This window comes from Trifolium pratense, linkage group LG4 (assembly GCF_020283565.1).
Source record: "Trifolium pratense cultivar HEN17-A07 linkage group LG4, ARS_RC_1.1, whole genome shotgun sequence".
NCBI lineage: Eukaryota > Viridiplantae > Streptophyta > Magnoliopsida > Fabales > Fabaceae > Trifolium > Trifolium pratense.
In genome coordinates, this window is record NC_060062.1 from 16,870,194 (window position 1) to 16,892,409 (window position 22,216).

The 22,216-nt window shown below is 34.2% G+C and overlaps 3 protein-coding genes across 6 annotated transcripts; 2 read left to right on the forward strand and 1 right to left on the reverse strand.

The window, feature by feature from the left end:
* The first annotated feature begins 1,680 nt into the window (after positions 1-1,680).
* Positions 1,681-5,938, forward strand: LOC123919904 (serine carboxypeptidase-like). Its single transcript, XM_045971930.1, has 9 exons — positions 1,681-2,118; positions 2,806-2,977; positions 3,572-3,691; positions 3,825-3,968; positions 4,401-4,551; positions 4,787-4,875; positions 4,968-5,226; positions 5,433-5,566; positions 5,678-5,938. Exons 1-9 carry the CDS (start codon positions 1,793-1,795, stop codon positions 5,777-5,779), a joined length of 1,497 nt encoding a protein of 498 aa, XP_045827886.1. The 5' UTR covers positions 1,681-1,792; the 3' UTR covers positions 5,780-5,938.
* A 96-nt stretch (positions 5,939-6,034) lies between these two features.
* LOC123919903 (cytochrome P450 CYP82D47-like) lies at positions 6,035-9,121 on the reverse strand. Its single transcript, XM_045971929.1, has 2 exons — positions 7,953-9,121; positions 6,035-6,960 (listed from the first exon to the last, which is right to left on the reverse strand). The coding sequence occupies exons 1-2, from the start codon at positions 8,865-8,867 to the stop codon at positions 6,328-6,330; spliced, it is 1,548 nt and encodes a 515-aa protein (XP_045827885.1). The 5' UTR covers positions 8,868-9,121; the 3' UTR covers positions 6,035-6,327.
* An 8,089-nt stretch (positions 9,122-17,210) lies between these two features.
* On the forward strand, positions 17,211-21,173 carry LOC123919905 (serine carboxypeptidase-like). 4 transcript variants are annotated; one of them, XM_045971935.1, is made up of 10 exons: positions 17,211-17,774; positions 17,893-18,064; positions 18,394-18,513; positions 18,633-18,776; positions 19,092-19,245; positions 19,334-19,419; positions 19,507-19,587; positions 19,660-19,735; positions 19,986-20,119; positions 20,358-21,173. In XM_045971935.1, exons 1-10 carry the CDS (start codon positions 17,449-17,451, stop codon positions 20,472-20,474), a joined length of 1,410 nt encoding a protein of 469 aa, XP_045827891.1. In that variant the 5' UTR covers positions 17,211-17,448; the 3' UTR covers positions 20,475-21,173. The 4 variants fall into 4 exon arrangements, with proteins under 4 accessions (XP_045827891.1, XP_045827890.1, XP_045827889.1 ...); XM_045971934.1 differs by having other exon boundaries at positions 19,660-19,765; positions 20,358-21,172; XM_045971933.1 differs by having other exon boundaries at positions 19,507-19,735.
* The last annotated feature ends 1,043 nt before the right edge of the window (positions 21,174-22,216 follow it).

Here is a 22,216-nt window from a genome sequence, read left to right on the forward strand (position 1 = left end):
TTTTTCTTACTTTAAATATACTCCTACTATTAATATATTTTTGTTTACAATGGACAAGGAGTATATTTTAAAATATGAAAGATTACAATATTTTTTACAATAAAGTGAATGAAGGTTGAAGGGATGTTCGCGGTGCGGTTTGCTTCGGTTTTGAGCATAAAAGTCATCCTAACCGTGAGATAAAATTGCACGCGGTTCGGTTTGATTCAGTTGGTTTTTAAAAAGTCATTCAAACCAAACCAATGTGGTTATGATTGGTTCGGTTTGTGCGATTTATCGCGATATAAAAAATATGACGACATTACCAACTTGTTACAAAATAAAATTAGGAAATTTTAATTTATTTTATTGTTTACATGATATAGCATGCATATACAGAAATTACATATACATAAGAATTTTTTATTTTTTATTTTTATAAGAACTTATTTTTAATACCAACAATATAGTTCTAAATCGCGTTAATTGATATGTTTTGACAACCTATTGTTTTATGAACTCAATTTGGGTTGGACTTGTTAAGTTGGACTATGTAATAGGTTGATTGCTACTAGATGATAGAGTTATGTATTGCAGTTTGATTTGATTTGGTTTTCTAAAATGAAAACCGCAAACCAAACCAAACCACGCGGTTTGGAAGAAAAAATCATCCATGCGATTTAAACTAAATGCGATTTTTTGCGGTTTCGGTTTGGATTGGTTCGGTTTGCGGTTTTACTTTTGGATTGTTCGGATACGATCACCCCTAAAAACTTGAACCTAAAATCTTATGCATAATATCCAAACTCTTCACTATCGTAGCAAATCCCTCACCACCAGATTTTTTTTTTTAGTGGGTTATAAAATTACACATATTAATATACAAAATATTTTTAAAGGGCATATGCTATTAAGGAAATTAGTTAAGCAAACAAAAAATAATATCTCTCTAGTTCTAATTATAAGAAAAAGTTCAATTTTTAGATACATTGAATATTTGATGTTTTCAGATACATTAAATATTTGATGTATCTATTGTATATTACAGTCTAGATACATCAAACTTTGAATGTATCTAAAACGTGAATTTTTTCTTATAATTAGGACCGAAGATAGTAACTTTGTATCGGAAATGTCAATTTTTTTTAAACGAACAAAATAAACGATTAGTTATTAATGTTAATATTTTTCTCCATTCACCGGTCTTAAATCTGAGTCTTTTATATTTATCTCAAACCAATTAAACTACCTCAAAAATCAGAACAACAAAAAAAAATGAAAATTAAAAATGACAAATTTTAAACTTTTGTTTTTTTGACGCACAAATTTTAAACTTTTAAAAAGTTGAAAACATAGCTTTTCAACTCAGATTTTTTATATTTATTTCTTAACAAGTGTCGACACTGTTTAGCATTTTTCATTTGTAAAAAATCAACCTTTTTTTTTACCAAAAATATCAAAATATAAAACTGATGCATTTTCTTGGTGTAAATACTAAATAGATACAATGAATTTTATATGCATGTATTTTTTTTTTTGACCGGATATGCATGTACTTATAGTAAAAGGACGAAAGAAGTATTTTTTTTTTTTGGTAAGGACCAAAGAAGTGTTAAATTAAAAGTAAATATTATTATACAATTATAATAAAACAAAATTAAGTTATTATACCTATGAAAAGCTAAAAAGTTATGAAGACCGTCGTAACCTTAACGTTTTCAAAACTCTTAAAATTAATTACTTTGGATTTCATATGCTATAAAACCATTGCCCATTGCCTCATTTTTTTCACAAACAAGACCAAACAAACAACATGGGATTCTCCAAAATCTCTCTATCTCTTTTTTTCTTCATTTTATTTTCTTCCTCATATGCAACTTCTCGTACCATACTTCATCAAAAATTTCAATCAACAACAAAAGTTTCACCAAACAACCGAGCTGAAAAGCTTATAAGAAGCTTCAACTTATTCCCAAAGGAGCCAGTTAACATAATTCATAGTAACCACTCTCTCAATTTTGTCCCCGGAAAGATTGTCGAGAATAAGTTCTCGTTTTTTGGTGATTCCGATGAACCTTCCGTCGCAAATCTTGGTCACCATGCCGGATACTATTCGCTTCCTCGTTCCAACTCAGCAAGGTAAATCAATATTCTTTTTATTACTATGGCGCCGTGCAATGTGGATTTTTATGTGATTTACGGACTCAATGCAATTGATGGCTGATGCAATTGCGTCACAACTACAAAATTGTGACATTATTACATGATGTGTTCCACAATTCAAAATCGTTTTTTTAATTTTATTTTCTAACTTAAAATTCGATTCTTTCAAAATTTGATCGAACGACTACGAATGAATGAATATGATGTTTGAATTTGTGAAATGAAATTGGGAATTAGTGAAAATATATTTTGAAAAAAATGATTTTTAATTAAATAGTTGATAAAATGAAGTGTCATGTGGTGGTGAGTTAAAGTAGATTGCAACCAAAAGTATTATTTTTGTCGTTGAGATCCAGGTCAAAAGGTCGTTGTACCACTTTATTTTGATCTATTTTTATTATTCGGTATTGATATTTTCAATGTGGAATACTAAATATCTCAAAAGAATTCCATAACATTGTAATACAAGTAACATATCTCTTAATGTCATGCACATATAATCATTATATTATAATGTTTATTATAGTAGTGGTTAGGAATTGGATAAATAATATAAGGCCTCAATTTCTTTTTTTAATACATATAAATTTCAATTTAAAATTTGCCTTAATTTATGTGATCATTGATTGAGCTTTATTTTTTTGATTCTTTATTGAATTGCAGGATGTTCTATTTTTTCTTTGAATCAAGAAACAAAAATAAAGATGCACCAGTTGTGATATGGTTGACTGGAGGTCCAGGTTGTAGTAGTGAAATTGCTTTGTTTTTTGAGAATGGTCCTTTTACAATTGCTGATGACTTGTCTCTTAAATGGAATGACTATGGTTGGGATAAGGTAATTACATTCAATTCCTATGAAATATTTTTTTTATTTTATTCTGTGTAATAATTTTATAATAGTTCTAAATTGCAGTTACGGTCAAATTTATAGTTACGCCATAAACTTTTATATTACGGCTACAATTATAGTCGTAGACTGCAATTCAGAACAATTATCAATTACATGCATACATATAAGAATTTTATCTTATCTTATTTTTTCTTATCTTATATATAATCTTATATATAAATATATATTAGAATAAAAAAAAATTATTGTATATCATTTTGATGTATATTGATTAGGAAATCATTTTGATGAGTCAACCATGACTCAACATCATTGTATATATTAATTATTAGTAATTAGTAATCAATACATACAATGATGCTGAGTCATGGTTGACTCATCAAAATGATTTACTAATCAATATACATCAATGTCAATATGTAACTAATATAGAATCCTGTAATAATTGATACAATAAATTTTTATATTCTAATAATATAGAGTCATACCAAAGACATTGTTGAATAAGGAGGATGAAGTTGTTACACCAAATTAATTTTCTTATTGACATCATCACTAAGGTGTTTTTTCATTTTGTAGGCATCAAATATTATTTTTGTTGACCAACCCATTGGGACAGGTTTCAGCTCAAGTTCTGATGATAGTGATATTCCTCATGATGAAACTGGTGTTAGCAATGATTTGTATGATTTCTTGCAGGTATATATAGTATCATTTTTTCAATTTAAAATTTAGAATCCTTAATCCACATATGAAACACATGTTGTGTAAAAATTATGTATGATGTGAGATTAACTAATTTTTTTATATTTTATTTTTATAATTTCTACAGGCGTTTTTCAAGCAACACTCTGAGTATGTTAAGAATGATTTTTATATTACTGGAGAATCATATGCTGGACATTATGTTCCAGCTCTTGCATCTCGTGTTCACCAAGGAAACAAGGACAACAAAGGAATTAAAATTAACCTCAAGGTCTTACAATATTCTAATAATTTAATATTATGAACTTATAAACACTTTTTTTAAAAAAAATCCCTACATTAGTGTTGCTAAATAGTGGCTATAGTGATGCGTAGGGGAATTTGAAAAAATCACTATTGTTCTATGATACAGCAGTTCAGTATCCAGCCTACACTAAGTGATGCTAAATAGACTGGATATTGAACTGCTGGGTTGGTCAATCCACATATTGTCAAATATCAGCTAGCGGAATTTGAGATTGACAATATTGTGCGACATCAACATTTTGATGATTCTTTTGTGGCCTTCATTTATGCTTTATTTAAATTTAAATTCTCAAAAAAAAAATGAAGGATTTTAATGCAAATTTCATTGTGGCAACAACTTAAACCCTTGTTTATTATATGTTTTTTCTTGCATGTTTTGATTCCAATAAAATTACAGGGTTTTGCTATTGGTAATGGATTGACCAACCCAGCAGTTCAATATCCAGCCTACACTAAGTTTGCAGTTGAAAACAAATTGATTACAAAGGAAGATGAAGCTGATATCAACAAGTCCGTCCCTGATTGTGTGGCTGCCGCAAAAACTTGCGGTAAAAGTTCCCTTATACACTAATCAAATCCTAATAGAAATTTTTTTAATCGATATTGTTCTGCAATATGCTATTTAGTACAAGTGTTATCAAATAGAGGTTAGAGCAGTGCTATGACATGGCGGTCAATCAAAATTTGAACAAACTACTATTTTCCGTGATTTCTGATCGACAAAGCTATTTTGTTTCTGTCAGTGATATTTGTTAATTTGTTAAGTTATTTTTGATTTTTCAGAAAGTCAAGGTGGAGATAGTTGCTTAACAGCCTTAAATCAATGTGAAGAGATTATGAATAGTGTATTGTCCATTGCTGGAAACATCAATGTAAGTAATCATGACTAAACTACACAAAACTTATTTTATTTTAAATAATTTTTTAGTTATAATTTAATTAAAAATTATATTGTAAATTTCAGTACTATGACATCAGAAAGCAATGTGTGGGACCATTGTGTTATGACTTCTCAAATGTGGAGAAACTTCTAAATAAGAAGTCAGTTAAGGATGCTTTAGGTGTTGGGGACATAGAATTTGTTTCATGTAGCAAAGTTGTGTATAATAATATGTTGCAAGATTGGATGAATAACTTTGAAGTGGGTATTCCTTCACTTCTTGAAGATGGAATTGATGTTCTTATATATGCAGGGGAATTTGATTTTATTTGCAATTGGATTGGTGAGTGATCCTTCCCTACTTAATTCTTTTGAAACAAAACTATTTTAGCATTAGAAAAAAAATATCCGCAATTTATTTCGTAAAATTAGATGATGATCAATTTAGTTTATAAAATTATTAATATATTTTCTTTTTTATTGTTTAACGCGATTTTAGTAGACATATTTCAACTGATGAAATTTGTTATTTTGTTCTCATTTCAATAGGAAATTGGGATTGGGTTCATGCAATGCAGTGGTCAGGTCAAAAACAGTTTGCGGCGTCTAAATCAGTTCAATTTTCGGTTGATGGTACAAAAGCTGGATTGTTGAATAGTTATGGACCTCTCTCTTTTCTAAAGGTTAGTTATTATAGTTAGTTATTCATAACTAATTAAAAATGTATTTTTCTTGATTGTCACATTGTTGATTCATTTTTGGTTACTTATATTTATGTGGTTTGCATGCAATAGGTGTTTGGGGCAGGACATATGGTCCCAAAGGATCAACCAAAAGCTGCACTTCAGATGTTGGTAAACTGGACACAAGGGAAACTTAATGGGACAAGCATTTAATTTCTTTGTTAGTTGATACAACCATGTCAATATCAATATCAAAATCGAAACATCCTCTTACATGTATTATGAATCACATGGTTGTTGTGTAGATGACTTCATGTAGAATATTTGGAGGGTGAAATTTATATGGAAATAATTTATATTCCTATTCACAAATTCTCATTCTATGTTTAATTTTATGCTAGCAAAGTATAGTTTCTAGAATAAACAATAATCATATTGGAATTTTTTGAGGAAATAAAAAAGAAGAAGAAGAAGACAACACATAAACTTAATTAAATTAATAAGATAGTTCACCACTACAATGTAACAAGGTTTTGACTTTGAGTACTACTTGAAAAAATCACATAAATATATAAGCAACTGCGATTAGGAAGAGGTTGAAACAACTTAATATCAAAATCGACCCCAAACTAAATTAGGCGGTCCAGTGGGCTGAATGATGTTTATTAATGCTAAACACACCTTATACTTGAATACAATGTCCACTTTATTCTCACAAGACACACAAATACAATGCTAATGCATGTAGTGGATTTAATTGGCTAATTTTCATTAACAAAAAGGTGGTATGGTAAACGAGGTTTGGCTATAATATCAAGTGGAGTGGTTTTGATGTTTGTAAGTCCAAATGTTGCACTCATATCAACATGAGCATTTGATGGAGTTGTGACTTCAAATGCTTGCAAGAAAGAAGCTAATGCCAAATTTGTCATTTGAACACCAAATGTTATGCCAGGACAAGACCTTCTTCCACCTCCAAAGGGAAGAAGCTCGTAATGATTTCCTTTGACATCGACATCCTTATGAGTATTTAAGAACCTCTCGGGTTGAAACTCGAGAGGTTCTAACCATACACGTGGATCTCTATGCATTTTCCAGAGGTTTAAAATTAATCGAGTACCGGCTTGGATATGGTACCCACCCACAGTACAATCTTCAGTGAATTGACGTGCACCTGAGAGTGGTCCAGCGGGATATAATCGCAATGTCTCTTTCACCACGGCTTGAAGGTAAACTAAGTTGTTTATATCTGATTCATTCACTAGCCTTTCTTTCCCAACTTTTTCGTCCAATTCATCTTGAACTTTCTTCAAAGTGTGGCGGTTGTTCAACAATAAAGATAGTGCCCAAGTTATAGTTACCGTTGTCGTGTCTGTTGCTCCGGCAATTAATGTCTGCAAAAAATTGCCAACAACAATGAGATTAAATCATGTAAAATAGATAGTATTTATAAATATATTATAAAAACTAACCTAAAAATAACATTAATCAGTGATTTAATTAAATGTACGTATAAAAGAAGTTGAACCATGTTTGTCCGTGCACACATATTAAATCCAACAACATCAATCGTTACATGGTTTGGTGGTGATTCGCGCTGGACTTAGTATGAAGGATCACGATTCGATCCTCTGTAACTGCGATTGGGATGAGACTGAAACCACTTGATGTTAGAACTGACCCCCAGACCAAATTAAACGGTCCAGTAGGCCGGATACTGATGGTGAAAACCAAAAATAAAAAATAAAAAAAATCCAACAATACAATGAAACAATTTGAAGATTTGAGGATAGTAAACCCACATCTCTCCTTTGAAATTAAATATTCTTGTGCCTACCAATGGTGTTGTAATGATTGTATTTTTACAATGTAATATTTCTTGGAAATAAATCATTTATTCTCTACACATAACTATAGAGTCTAATATCTCTTGAATATTGTGGGACTTAAATAGATGGTAAACTATTCTCTAAGAATTTTAACACTGCTGCATGCTTAAACTAATAATCGAACTTAAAGATCTTAGTTAAATTAGATGTTCGCGTCATCTCATCTAAGTGTTATTCGACTACGTTAGCTTTAAACTACCATAGCTGATGGTCTAATCCTCTCTACTTTGTTTGGGCCTTGTTTGACTTGTGTATTTGTTTTATTGTATGATGATTTTGTAAACTCTTGTAGTCTATCCCGGTACGCCTTGTGTTAGGAAGACTGATTTAGTTAATATATTTCATTTTGGCTTGTTAAAAAAAATTAATGAGATGCATTTGTTTAAAAGATGAAGACTAGTAATTGGAATTCAAATAGTAGTAACATGCAATTAAAAAATTGATGTCATGTTTAAAAGATGAAGACTAGTAATTGGAATTCAAATAGTAGTACTTACCAAGCAAGTTGCTTTAATGACAGTGTCAACATCATAACCATCAAGATCAACACCATCAAGAACATTCAACAAGACATCAATGAAATCTTGCTCTATCTTAGTCTTCCCCAAATCATTTCTCCTACGATGTTCTTCCAACCAAACACAAACAACACTATCCATTTCAATAGCAGCTTTCTTCATCTCCTTCACATATCCTCCAAGATCAAGCCATCCAAGAAATGGAATTGCATCACCAACCACAAACAAACCACTCAACCTAAAAAACTCTCTAAAACCCCATCTCATTTTTATCACCTCTCTCTCATCACCCGAATATCTCTTCCCAGCAATCATCCTCATAATCACATTCAAATTCATATCTCCTAAAAACTTTTTCATCTCAACTTTGAACTCATCACCTAACTCATAAAGCTCTGTCAATGATTTCTTCACTTCTGTATGTCTAATATCACGAAGAGATTCGAATCTCCGAGTTGATAGGAGCTCGGAGGCTGTAATTTTACGCATCCTTTGCCAATACTCTCCATATGGAGAGAACCCGAAATTAGCATAGTTATGTCCTAATATTTTGAAAGCAGTGAATTTGGGACGAGAAGAGATTATTACATCGTGAGTTGTAAAAATCTCTTTTGCTAACTCCCAAGTGCTTACTATAACGGCTTTGTGTACCCCGATTCGTAGGGCAAAAATCGGTCCATATTTGTCGGATAAGTTTCCTAAGGTTATGTATGGAGGTTGATTTGAACTGCCTAAGAGATGTAGGTGGCCGATTAACGGCCACCCACCAGCAGCTAAAGGTGGAAGCTTGGGTTGTGTTTGTGATTTAACCTTAAAGAATTTAGAGTATGAAATTAGGAGTATGCATATAAGTCCTGCAACTACTGCATATAGATAATCAATTGTTACATCCATGGTGATATGATATGTGGTGTGGTGGTGATTTTCTTGTATGTGACGGATCTAGTGATTTGTACACATGGAAGAAAATTTCACTTGAAGGTATTAAAAACTTTAGAATATATAATTGTCTTCAATTTAATAATATTCACAAACGTTATTGATAATTTTAAATATTGATTAGTGTAGTAGAAGAAAACGGCAATTAAGCCGGAGAAAATGGACTAACCACATCAAAGCCTGTCCAAAAAGTCTTGCGGCTGCGCTGACACATGTAAAAGTAGAAAATAATACCGCCCTTAAAGATATTTTTTGGGAAGGTCAATAAGCTAGCTTATAACTTATGGTTTATAAGCTAAAAGTTCGGTCTTGTAACAGTTTTTTTTTTAAAAGAGCTTATAACTTACTCCCTCCGTTTTTTATAATTGTCTAGTTTCGTCAGATTTAGCGTTTCTAAATAATTGTCCATTTAATGTTTACTAGCTTATAGCTTATTTTTAAACTTTATTTCAAGTAGCTTTTTTTTTTTGTTAGAAAAGAGAAAACAGAAGAAAGAAAAATAAAATAGTAGTAGAAAAACTACTCCCGAATAAATCCCACGCCTTGCGCGTCAGCGATGAGCGGCAGAGAAAGCTCACTAGGAGGGGTAGAGATTGTCACTAATGATGAGGTAGATAGTGCACCCATCTTGGCCAACACATCCGCACACGCATTACCTTCTCGGAACGTATGATCAATCACAACCTCCCAATCTATAGCAATAAGCTGACGAATGCTGAACACTTCATTAGCGAATCGGTGATGGGTAGACACGCCTTCCCAAATTAGATTGACTGTCTACAGCGAGTTTGAAAAACACGAAATTCACCGGAACCTGATGAATATTTCGCAAGTGCACGAAAATCACGTAGTAATAAAAATATCGATCCACAGGGATTGTGTGATCAAACTAGTCGAACGGTGTTCATAGACATTATACAAAAAATACACATGAATTGGGGGTATGTTGAGTAATGAATTGCTAGAAAATGTGCTTTGATATATTGGAAAAGCGAGGTAGAATCATCGGAATCGCCTAGTCTATAGCTAACCGCATGCAACCTACAATGTCATAAGATCTACTCAAGTGTTCACAACTAGATCGACAAATTAGTGAATCGCAATCTCTTGTCAAAATCCACTCTATTCGTTGTCGATACTCCCCCGATCTCTCGGGCGGAAGCTACCTACAACGAATGATATTAACGCGCGTCAATCGTTCGCTACACTCTATGCCTCAATCTCTCGACCGGAGACACTCGAGCGCTCAATACAATTCAGTTCAGACATTAAATCAATACTCTCGCACGTGACTTAACTCAAAATCATTACAACACTAATGAAGGATTGTAAAGCATTAGAAACAGACTTGAATTGAATGAACACTATAAAGAGAGTATGATCTTACACAATTGCAGGTTACATTCAGCTGAACTACATCCTAAACTATCCTAGATTCTACCTCCGAGGAAGTTTAGCTCCTCATCGTTCTTCGTACGCTTCCTCGCTTCATCGCCACGGCTTGTGAATCCATGATCTGATGCGCTTGGAGCTCTCCGCTGGAGTGTTGAATCACGATCTTCAAGTTCCAAAACCAGAATGTAGTGAAAAGATGCAGAATTTTCCAACCCGCAAACAGAATTATGCAGAAAATATATATACAGAAGGCAACCACGCCGCGCGCCAGATCTACCACGCCGCGCGTGGTTGCAAATCCATCCACTACGCCGCGCGTAGTAACAGAACCACGCGGCGCGTGATCAAGTCAGAGAGCATTCTTCTTCTTCAGCAAAGCTTCACGCCGCGCGTGGTAAAGCATCACGCCGCGCGTAGTCAAGTCAGAGAGCAATCCAGTTTCTGAACAAAGTTTCACGCCGCGCGTGGTCAGGTTTCACGCGGCGCGTGATGGGCTACGCCCCCAGCGTAGTGAAAATCATTCATTTCCTGCAGTTTTTCCTGTTTTCTTGCAAAACAAGTAATCAAGCAAATGGTTAGATTTCTCTTATATTTATTGCTAAAAACCTACTAAAATGTATCTAATGTTGCTAAAATAGGCATGGATTAGCGAGTGTGACGATTTGTCATCACAACCCCAAACTTAAACCTTTCCTTGTCCTCAAGGAAACAACTTTTACCTCAAGCTTTTATGTCAAGACCTTGGCATTTTCCTTAAATTCACTCGAATCATACATACGTGAGACTCACCTGATGATCAATGATCCACCTGCAAACAATGCTCAATTGCACAATCGTTTCCGCAAGGCATTTTCAAGGAGTTCACACTTTTCGACCAAGGCTCTATGATTTCATCACACTACTCACAAGCACTCTTCAGTTTGGGTAATTCACTCAAATCAACACATCAATGCAAGTCAGCAATAATTTTGCAAGTAATCTAAGAATTCATCCGGTTCACTTTGTGCACACACATTAAAGGTCTTTTAGGGTTATAACGTGGCTTGGCTAGGGTGGATGATGACATTTTTGGATAAGTAGTAGAAAAACTTGGAGTTAGATCCCCCTATTAGTCAAAGAACATTTTCATAAAACCAAACCCCTTTTGAAAAATAGTGGACTAGAGAACTTTTTCAAAACATCAAACAAAGTTTTGCAATTCTTTGAAGTCAAGGCTATCACTTCTTTTCTATATTTTTTTTTTTTTCACATTCATTCATCTTTTTTTTTTTTTTTTTTTTTTTCTTTCTTATCTCTTCTACTTTGCCTTGCAACTTTTGAAATTGTTTGAAAAATTATTCAATCAACACTTTTATAAGTTCTCTAGTACCCTCACCCCAAACTTTATTTGTTGCTAATTCCAAAGAGCAACCCCAAACTTAGTGGTGAGCAATGCGCATCAACCACTAATTAGGTGCCTAACCTCCAAGAAAGTCATTCCTTTTTTTCTTTCATCAAAAATTTCTTAAGGTTTTGCAAAAATAACATATTCTTTTCCAGCTCAAATTGGTTAAGCAAAGGATAATTATATGTAAGGGTGGATAGAAAGGCTCAAAGGTACCAAGAAACATGCCTCGTGTGTGCTACAAAAGTACCAATCAAATACAAAGACGACAAGCAAAATCGAGAGACAATACATGAGTGGATATCACACATAGAAGGAAAAAGAGTGTTTGGCTCAATACCTCTCGGTTGGGTCGAATCAAAGAACCGGTCAAAAAGTGTGCGTTTCCCTTCCTTTGCCTCTTGATCACATGAGTGCAACAAGCTATTGCACTGCAAGTTTCACAAATCACACACGGAGAAAATCAAGCAATTGATACTCAAGTAACTAGAAGGAACATGCCAACGTATTGAAACAAACTCTAAAAGTAAAAACCATTCCACAATCAAACAAGACAAAGTTCAAATTCAAAGTTTAAAATAGTACAATCCAGCCAAATCCAAGCAACATCAAATTATTATTACAAAAAGTAGCATAAGAGTGAAAGGGAAGAAAGGACCGTAAACTCATGGGTTGCCTCCCATGAAGCGCTTCTTTCTCGTCATTAGCTTGACGCTTCATCCTCACAAGTTAGGGAGGATACTTCAACTTTGATTCAACCCGGCTCCTCTTGTTCTCTTCATTCAAAGGAGCAATATTAATATCAATAGGTAATGATTTCACACTTCCCGAATCACTCTTGAGATATTCCCCTTTGGTCTTCAAATTGGTTCTTTCCTTCTTACTAGACCGTGATGGAGATTTCTTAGAACCTTTCTTCACCGAAGCTTTCAATGTTGAAGTGGAAGACTTTTGAGGATTGACAACCGGATCGGGCTCTTCTTCTTTGGCCATCTTGTGCAAGCAATAGATAGGAACCACACCATCCAAGACCCATCCTAGGTCGTCATTCACTTTCTCCGCTTCTTTTAACAAGTCATTCTCTTCTAGTGGAGTGAGCAAATCACTTATGATCACGGGTTTCCTAGCGTCGCCACCCAAAAACACATACTTCCATTTAGGAGGAAGTTCTTTTAATTCCGGTGGCTTTTTTATCGCCCTTGGCTCTTTCTCCTCTTCTAGGGGGTTATCCAAGTTTTGAAGAAAAATTTCAATCTCATGATCCCACTCTTCTTCTTTCTCATCTTTTACCACTTCCTCTAGCACTTCCACTTTGAAACATTCGGATACCACTCCACAAAATTCAAGGTCTTGGTTCTTGACCTTCTTCAACCTAGGATAAGGCATTCTAGCATATGGTGAAGGAACTTGAAACTTGGGGCCCTTCACAAGAGGTTTCTTGCCTTTCTTGGCACTAGACTCATTCTCCACTCTCTTTTCAACTTCACCCTCATAAGCTTCTTCTTCCTTATTTTTTTCTTCTTTCTTATTTTCTTTTCTATCTTCAACTACACCATCCCTCATCTTTTCAACTACACCATTTTTACTCTCATCCTTCTTAGGATTCTCCACTACTTCCGGTGATGAAACTTCTATATTCCTCAAATTAATGGAATTACAACTTTCGTTACGAGGATCCGGGGTGTTTCCACAAAAACCACTTTGAGTTTGTAGAGAAGAGACTTGCCTTGCTAGTTGACCCATTTGGTTTTCGAGATGTTTGATGGAGGCTTCATGACGTTCGCTTGACACTTCTTGGTTTGCCTTCATCACCTCAAAATTGCTTTGCGTCATCTTCATGGCTAAGATAAGAGTATCTTCAAAAGATTCAAGGTGATCTTCAAAATGTTGATCTTGAGGCAATGCTTGCTTCAGATTGGCTCCAAAAGAACAATTCATGTGATTCTTCACTCCAAGATTGTAGGTGTTGAAATTAGGATTATTTTGAAAGGTTGCTTGCACCATACATTGAGCTTCTAGTTGTTTGGTAATGATTTGTAGAAAGACATTATTGAACTTGCAACTAGTTAAAAGTGCCTCTTGATTGTATGATTCAAACATGTCTTCCTTCCGCTTTACGATTTGCTCGTGCTGCTTTCTCAATTGCAGGATCGAAATCCAGCTCAATTGGACCTGTTCTCCGCATGCACAAGGAAACACACAAGTAGAACGCTCCGGGAGAAAAATATAAAACAGAAAAATAAGGAAAACACAGAAAATATGAACACTATCGCCTTGTCGAATCAATCACAATCCCCGGCAACGGCGCCAAAAACTTGATGAATATTTCGCAAGTGCACGAAAATCACGTAGTAATAAAAATATCGATCCACAGGGATTGTGTGATCAAACTAGTCGAACGGTGTTCATAGACATTATACAAAAAATACACATGAATTGGGGGTATGTTGAGTAATGAATTGCTAGAAAATGTGCTTTGATATATTGGAAAAGCGAGGTAGAATCATCGGAATCGCCTAGTCTATAGCTAACCGCATGCAACCTACAATGTCATAAGATCTACTCAAGTGTTCACAACTAGATCGACAAATTAGTGAATCGCAATCTCTTGTCAAAATCCACTCTATTCGTTGTCGATACTCCCCCGATCTCTCGGGCGGAAGCTACCTACAACGAATGATATTAACGCGCGTCAATCGTTCGCTACACTCTATGCCTCAATCTCTCGACCGGAGACACTCGAGCGCTCAATACAATTCAGTTCAGACATTAAATCAATACTCTCGCACGTGACTTAACTCAAAATCATTACAACACTAATGAAGGATTGTAAAGCATTAGAAACAGACTTGAATTGAATGAACACTATAAAGAGAGTATGATCTTACACAATTGCAGGTTACATTCAGCTGAACTACATCCTAAACTATCCTAGATTCTACCTCCGAGGAAGTTTAGCTCCTCATCGTTCTTCGTACGCTTCCTCGCTTCATCGCCACGGCTTGTGAATCCATGATCTGATGCGCTTGGAGCTCTCCGCTGGAGTGTTGAATCACGATCTTCAAGTTCCAAAACCAGAATGTAGTGAAAAGATGCAGAATTTTCCAACCCGCAAACAGAATTATGCAGAAAATATATATACAGAAGGCAACCACGCCGCGCGCCAGATCTACCACGCCGCGCGTGGTTGCAAATCCATCCACTACGCCGCGCGTAGTAACAGAACCACGCGGCGCGTGATCAAGTCAGAGAGCATTCTTCTTCTTCAGCAAAGCTTCACGCCGCGCGTGGTAAAGCATCACGCCGCGCGTAGTCAAGTCAGAGAGCAATCCAGTTTCTGAACAAAGTTTCACGCCGCGCGTGGTCAGGTTTCACGCGGCGCGTGATGGGCTACGCCCCCAGCGTAGTGAAAATCATTCATTTCCTGCAGTTTTTCCTGTTTTCTTGCAAAACAAGTAATCAAGCAAATGGTTAGATTTCTCTTATATTTATTGCTAAAAACCTACTAAAATGTATCTAATGTTGCTAAAATAGGCATGGATTAGCGAGTGTGACGATTTGTCATCAGAACCCGCTCTCCCAAAAAATTTGTAAACCATGGAGCACAACCATGAGCTCAGCGAACAAGATACTTTGGACAGTAGCAGCTCCGTAAAAGCCCAAAATAAAGACTTCATTATTATCGCGAATCAAACCGCCATAACCAGCTTTATTTGTGACACCCAATAAGCTTCCATCAACATTGAGGCACACTGTCCCTTCTACTAGCTTTGACCAAGTTACTAAACGCGGGTTAGCGGCATTGGCCACTGTCGAAGGCGTCACCTGCTTTTAACAAAGAGTAAGTCTTCGCCATACTAGTATGCGTACTTTCTCTTTTGTTAGTGAAGACAAAATCATTCCTAGACACCAAATCACCCAAAGAACAATGAAGAAAAGAGACCCATGTTTCTTGCCTAGATTCTTAAACCAAGTGTAACCGTCTTCACCTTGAGGGGAAATGGGGTTAATATTTAAACTAGTCATGTGCCAAACCCGAGCTACCTCTGGACACGAGAAAAGACAATGAACAATGCTTTCGGGGGCTCCTCTACAGCGCGGGCAGAGATCGTTGTTGCAGACCCGTCTATTTCAAGTAGCTTATGAACTTATAGTTTATCATTTTTTCTTCCAATTTTACCCCTATTAATGATGGTGTTGATTTGGCATTTGAATTGAAAAAAATATTTTCCATGTCATTATTGTTGTTATTTATCTTATTATTATTATTATTATTATTATTTTGGTTTACATTTTGTTATTTATTTTATTTATAAATCAAAAATCAATTAAAAAGTGTACCAAAGAATATTTAGTCCCGATTATTAATGCGATAGCTATAGGATTTGGGGATGGATCCTCTCCCATTAATTTTCTCTCCCATGAAATCCTGACCATCCACTTTTTCTTTTCTACAAATTGGTCAACCAAAAAAAGACAATTGAGGGCATAGATGCACACATGAGGGAATCTAGTGAAAATTTCATCGGAGATAACCCCTGCCCATAGGATTTAGCCAAAACTCAGTCTCCTTCTTTCACTTCACTTGGAATTACTTTTCCCAATTCTCTCTCTTGCTTCAAAACCAGAACACACCAGGAAAAGCAACTATGCTGGATTGCTGCTGGTGACTCGTTTTTGGTTACCGGTTTTTCTCTATTTCTATAACTTTTTTCTTTTACCAATTCGTTCCGTATCTCTTTGGTCCTGAGAGCAAAAGTGTATAATGCATTGCGAATATTGTGCATGCTCTCAAGGTTTGTCTACTACTCATGTGAGGATTGTTGCTGTTTTTACCATGCATAAATTTAGTTCTAAAGTATGTAAAATCCCTCAATTTAAGTATATGAAAATGTGTCAATTTTGTCTTCGATATCTTCATAACAGGGACTAAATTGATGAATTTTATATACATTAGTAGTAACTACTTATTATATTTACATAGTTTAAGTACTAAATTGGAGATAGGGTGATAGTTTAGACTTTAGAGATTAAATTGATGTTTTATTATATTATTATTACTATTATTTGATTCTTGAAAATTTAGTTACTCATTGCTAGACTCATAAGGTGGTTATTAAAGGAAGTATAATTTTACAAAAATAAGTGATAAGTGAAACCATTATTGATTAAAATATAAATCTAAGCCACCAAATGTGAATTAGTTGGTAAGAGTCTTAAGCTTCTTAAGCATGTGTGGTCAGGGGTTCCATTCCTGACTCATGCGTATGGAAAAAAAATTCAGTTAGGAGGGGAGAACACACCTTGTTTGCCCCGCGGGTTCTCTGACGGAGATTGGTCATCGCTAACGGCAGTTGAAAGTTAACTTTGTACCTATATCGTGGAAGTAGCTGAATTGGCTTCTAGGTTCTACAGAGAAGGATTTAAGACTATAAAACTGATATACAAGTGTTTCAAGCTATATATATATATATATATATATATATATATATATATATATATATATATATATATATATATATACATATTAACCAATGCCCACCCTAAGTGTTTTTTATTCTCTCAATGCTAATGATGAAGCTATTGGTGGAAGTTAAATTAAAATTAAATATTATTGATCAAAGTATACAACTATAAAACCAAAGTAAATTATTCTTTAAACCTTTCAATACTCTCTATGGGCTACTTTCCATAGCCAATGCTATACACAAACTTTGGCATTGCCTAACTTTTTCCATAAACAATACCAAACAAAATATGGGATTCTCCAAAACCTTTCGGTCTCTTTTGTTATTGTTCATTTTATGTTCTTTATATACAATTTCTCGCATCATACAATATCAGCATTTTCTATCAATAACAAACTTTTCACCAAATCAACGAGCTGAAAGGCTTATAAGAAGCCTTAACTTGTTCCCGAAGGATCCAGTTACTATAGTACATGATGATCACTCTGTTGATTTTGTTCCTGGAAAGATTGTGGAGAAGAAGTTTTCGTTTTTTGGTGATTCTGATGGACTTTCTGTTGAAAATCTTGGTCATTATGCTGGATACTATTCGCTTCCTCGTTCAAAAGCGGCAAGGTAATTAAACTAACATGATTTTAGGCTGATGCAATTGCAGATATACATCCCTAACTAACATGATTTCACTGTATGATGACTCGACAATTCTTAAATTTAATTCTTTATTGAAATGCAGGTTGTTCTATTTTTTCTTTAAATCACGAAATAGTACTAATGATGACCCAGTTGTCATATGGTTGGCAGGAGGTCCAGGTTGTGGGGGTGAAATAGCTGTGTTTTATGAGAATGGTCCTTTTCTAATTGCCAATAACATGTCTCTTGTATGGAATGACTATGGCTGGGATAAGGTAATAAAAGTCAATTCCTATGAAATGTATTTGTTTTGATTAAGTGTGTCACGATGGTTCGAAATTGTGATAGTGGTCGGTCGCAGTTGTGGTTGTAGTGCCGCCAACCTTTATATTGTGGTAAAATATGGACAAATGTGACCAATAACGGCCACAATTACAGTTGTAGACTACAGTTAAGAACTATGTGCTGCTGATATAAGACACATTCATATATGAAGTAATACCAAAGACATTGGTTAACAAAAGAGAATCAAGTTGTTACACTAAATATGGTTTCTTATTTATTGACAACATCTATTATATGAAGGTGTTTGCTCATTTTGTAGGCATCAAATATTATTTTCATTGACCAACCCATTGGGACAGGTTTCAGCTATGCTAATGATGTTAATGATATTCCACATGATCAAGGTCTTGTTAGTAATGATTTGTACCACTTCTTGCAGGTATATATTAGTATCATTTTCCCAATTAATTAAAAACTTAGAAGAATTGCAGCCAGATGAAGCACATGTGTATAAATTATCTTATATATTAGATTAAACCAAGTTTTTTTTAATCACAGGAATTTTTCAAGCAGCACCCTGAGTTTATTAAGAATGACTTTTATATTACTGGAGAATCGTATGCTGGACACTTTGCTCCAGCTCTTGCATCCCGAATTCACGAAGGAAATAAAGACAACAAAGGAATTACTATAAACCTCAAGGTCTTAGATTATTTCCTATTAACTTTAAATAATGAATTTATCAACATATATATTTTTAAAAAGTCAGATATATCTATATACCTCAAGGTCTCAGTGTTTTTGTGTTGTGTCCGCGTGGACACACCATACATAACTTAAAATATAAAGTTTTTGTGCTCTAAGGCTGCATGTTACTACGATTGTTGGCAAAATGAAGGATTGTAATGTGACCCTCATTGTGAGGGCGATTTAAACCCTTGTTTATGAATATGAAAGGATTATAAATTGTGTTTTCTTAAATGTTTTTGGATAGATTTGATCCCAATACAATGATAGGGTTTCGCTGTTGGGAATGGATTGATCAACCCAAGAATTCAGTACCCAACATACATGCAATATACATTTGATATGAAATTGATTACAAAGAAGGAAGATCAAGAACATCTCAACAAGTTGATCCTGCAGTGTGAGGATGGCATTAAAAATTGCGGTACAAGACCCCTTTTACACTCTTATCGCACCCTTTTACTATATTGTTTCTCTTGGTGATATTTGTTCATTTGTGTTTGATTTGTTAGAGAATGAAGGTAAAGAAAGTTGTTTGTTAGCCTTCAAACAATGTGATATAATGAATAATATCTTGGCCATTGCTGGCAACATCAATGTTAGTAATCAGGACTGAACAAAAGTTATTTTATTTTATATAATGTTTCAATTAGAGTTTAATTAAATGATATATTGTAAACTGCAGTACTTTGACATCAGAAAAACATGCGACGGACCATTGTGTTATGACTTCTCAAAGATGCATACATTTCTAAATCAGAAGAAGGTAAGGGATGCTTTAGGTGTTGGGGACTTGGAGTTTTTTATATGCAGTGACAAAGTGTATGATGCTATGAAGGAAGATTGGATGAGAAACCTTGAAGCAGATATTCCTGCACTTCTTGAAGATGGAATCAAAGTTCTTGTATATGCAGGTGAATTTGATCTTGCTTGCAATTGGCTTGGTGAGTTCTTTTCAAATTAACCAAATTAGTTTTTGAAATTATCTGTGAGCGGTTAATGTGATTAGGAATTTTCAAATTCAAAGATCATGTTGAGATTTTGTTAATTTTAGAGACGAATTAATTTACATTGTCTTACAATTTTATGAATTTAACCGGTGATTCGCTTGTTTAAAAATTTGTATTTTCAATTCTAATTGTTATTTTGTGATCGTTCGGGCAGGGATTTCAAATTGGGTTCATGCCATGGAGTGGTCAGGTCAAAACCAGTTTGTGGCGTCCAAATCAGTTCAATTTTTGGTTGATGGTAGAAAAGCAGGGTTGTTGAAAAGCTATGGACCTCTATCTTTTCTAAAGGTTAGTTAAATTTAATATTCAAAACTACTATAAGGGATGTTTAGTGCGCATGATATGATAGGGACATGATAGGATATAAAACATGATAAGACAGTTATCATATTTTGCCTCTTATCCTGCGCACCAAACGGGCCCTAAGTGTATTTTCATGATTGTATGACATTTTCTTTGATAAAGTTGAGTGTATGACATTGTTGATTTCATTTTTGGTTGCTTATATTTATGTGCTGTGCAATAGGTGAATGGGGCAGGACATATGGTCCCTATGGATCAACCAAAAGCTGCACTTCAGATGTTGGTCAACTGGATGCAAGGGACACTTAATGAGACAACGTTTAATGTCTCTCTTTCTTGATGCAATCATGTCAATACTTCTAGATAAAAATAAGAATAATCATATATAATGCACTAATTTGAGTTTATTATAAAAATCATACACAGAACAAATGTGTATAACTAATTAATTAGTTAAGTTTAGTACCATCTGGTGCAGAAGGAAGATCAACTCCTTTGGAAACACACAACACTTCTGGTGAAGTCAGTCAGTGTTAAGGATGCTTATCAATTCATTTCTCCAACTAGTCAGAAGCTTGATTGCGCAACTCAATTGGAATAATATTATTCCCCTTTCCAAGTCCTTTATGATGTGGAGGCTTATCCATAACAAAACTTTGCTACTGATGGATCTTTTCTCCCTTCTATGTGTAGCTTGTGCTGCAAGAAACCATAGTCAACAACAGTTCACTTATTCCTTCAATGCCCCTTTGCTCTTTCTATTTGGAAATGGTTTTCATCTGATGTTAGTCTCAATGTTAATCTCACTTCAATTGTAGATGTATTAAATTAGTAAGTAGAGGGTAGAGTCCTCAATGTCAGGTGCGACCGCGACAGTGGGAGTTTTGTTATTATGCAATACTGAAATTGTATCTCAAGAAAAGGTTTGTTTGCTATTCTGTTCCTGAGATTGTATTTCAGGAAGGGGAGTGTTCTACTTCTATGTAATACTAAAATATATTTTAGGAAGATAACATCTTTATGCTATTCTGGGAGTTTTTGTAAGCGATTTTTTTTAATGCCCGCACAGTGAAATTCTTAGATGATTCATCACCTAATGGCACAACCAATTAAATAATTACAACTCATTAATATATTAAATAATTATAAATAATTAATAGAGTAGTAATTAAAAACAAATCTCAATAAATAAGAAAAAAAAAAGAGTTATCAAGAAACATGCATGTGATGTGCACTTTATTAATTTTTTTTCTAATTGCACATATATATTTTCTGTTCCAACTAAGCTCTCTCTTTTTGTTTTTTATTTTTAATTTCTTTGTATAAATTATTTTTATGTGAACACTTTGATACTTAATATACCGTTGAATACGTGCTAAGTATAATGTCATATCATATAGAGCTGTAAAAAGGGCCTTAAGGGGCCGGCCCTTTAAGGGGCAGACCCACTTATTCCTGATTATTAATTTTATTTAAATTTTAAATACAGTTTTTTTAGGGTGCCGATCGTGGACAGTGCTGATTGAAGAAAACGAGAATAAGTTCACGACACTAGAAAAATTGTTTAAAATTTAAATAAAATTAATAATCAGGAATAAGTGGGTCCGCCCCTTAAAGGGCCGGCCCCTTAAGGCCCTTTTTACAGCTCTAATATCATATTTTGATACTAATTTATATTTACATAATTCATATTTTAAAGAATTTTGCATATGGAATAGCGGTGCCCAACAATATAAGTTGGGTACCAAAGAATTTACCTTATTTTTATTCATTATTATTTTTGTACTTTTTGAAAACTTAAGGACTGTCCAAACTATTATTATGAATTTGTTTGATAAAGAAATAGTGAATAATTGATAAACAAACTTATATGGTATAAATTATAATGTAGCTTATAGCCGATAGGCTAGATAATTCTATTTGCATTATTTAGTAAAATTCGTTGAATTATCTTATTAATATAAAGTGCCATAAAAAATATTTAATTAATATTTAATTATTTTAAAGTAAGATAACATGAATAAAATGAGAGAAAGTAATGATAAAATATAAACTATTTTTTAGGTCAAATATAAAATATAA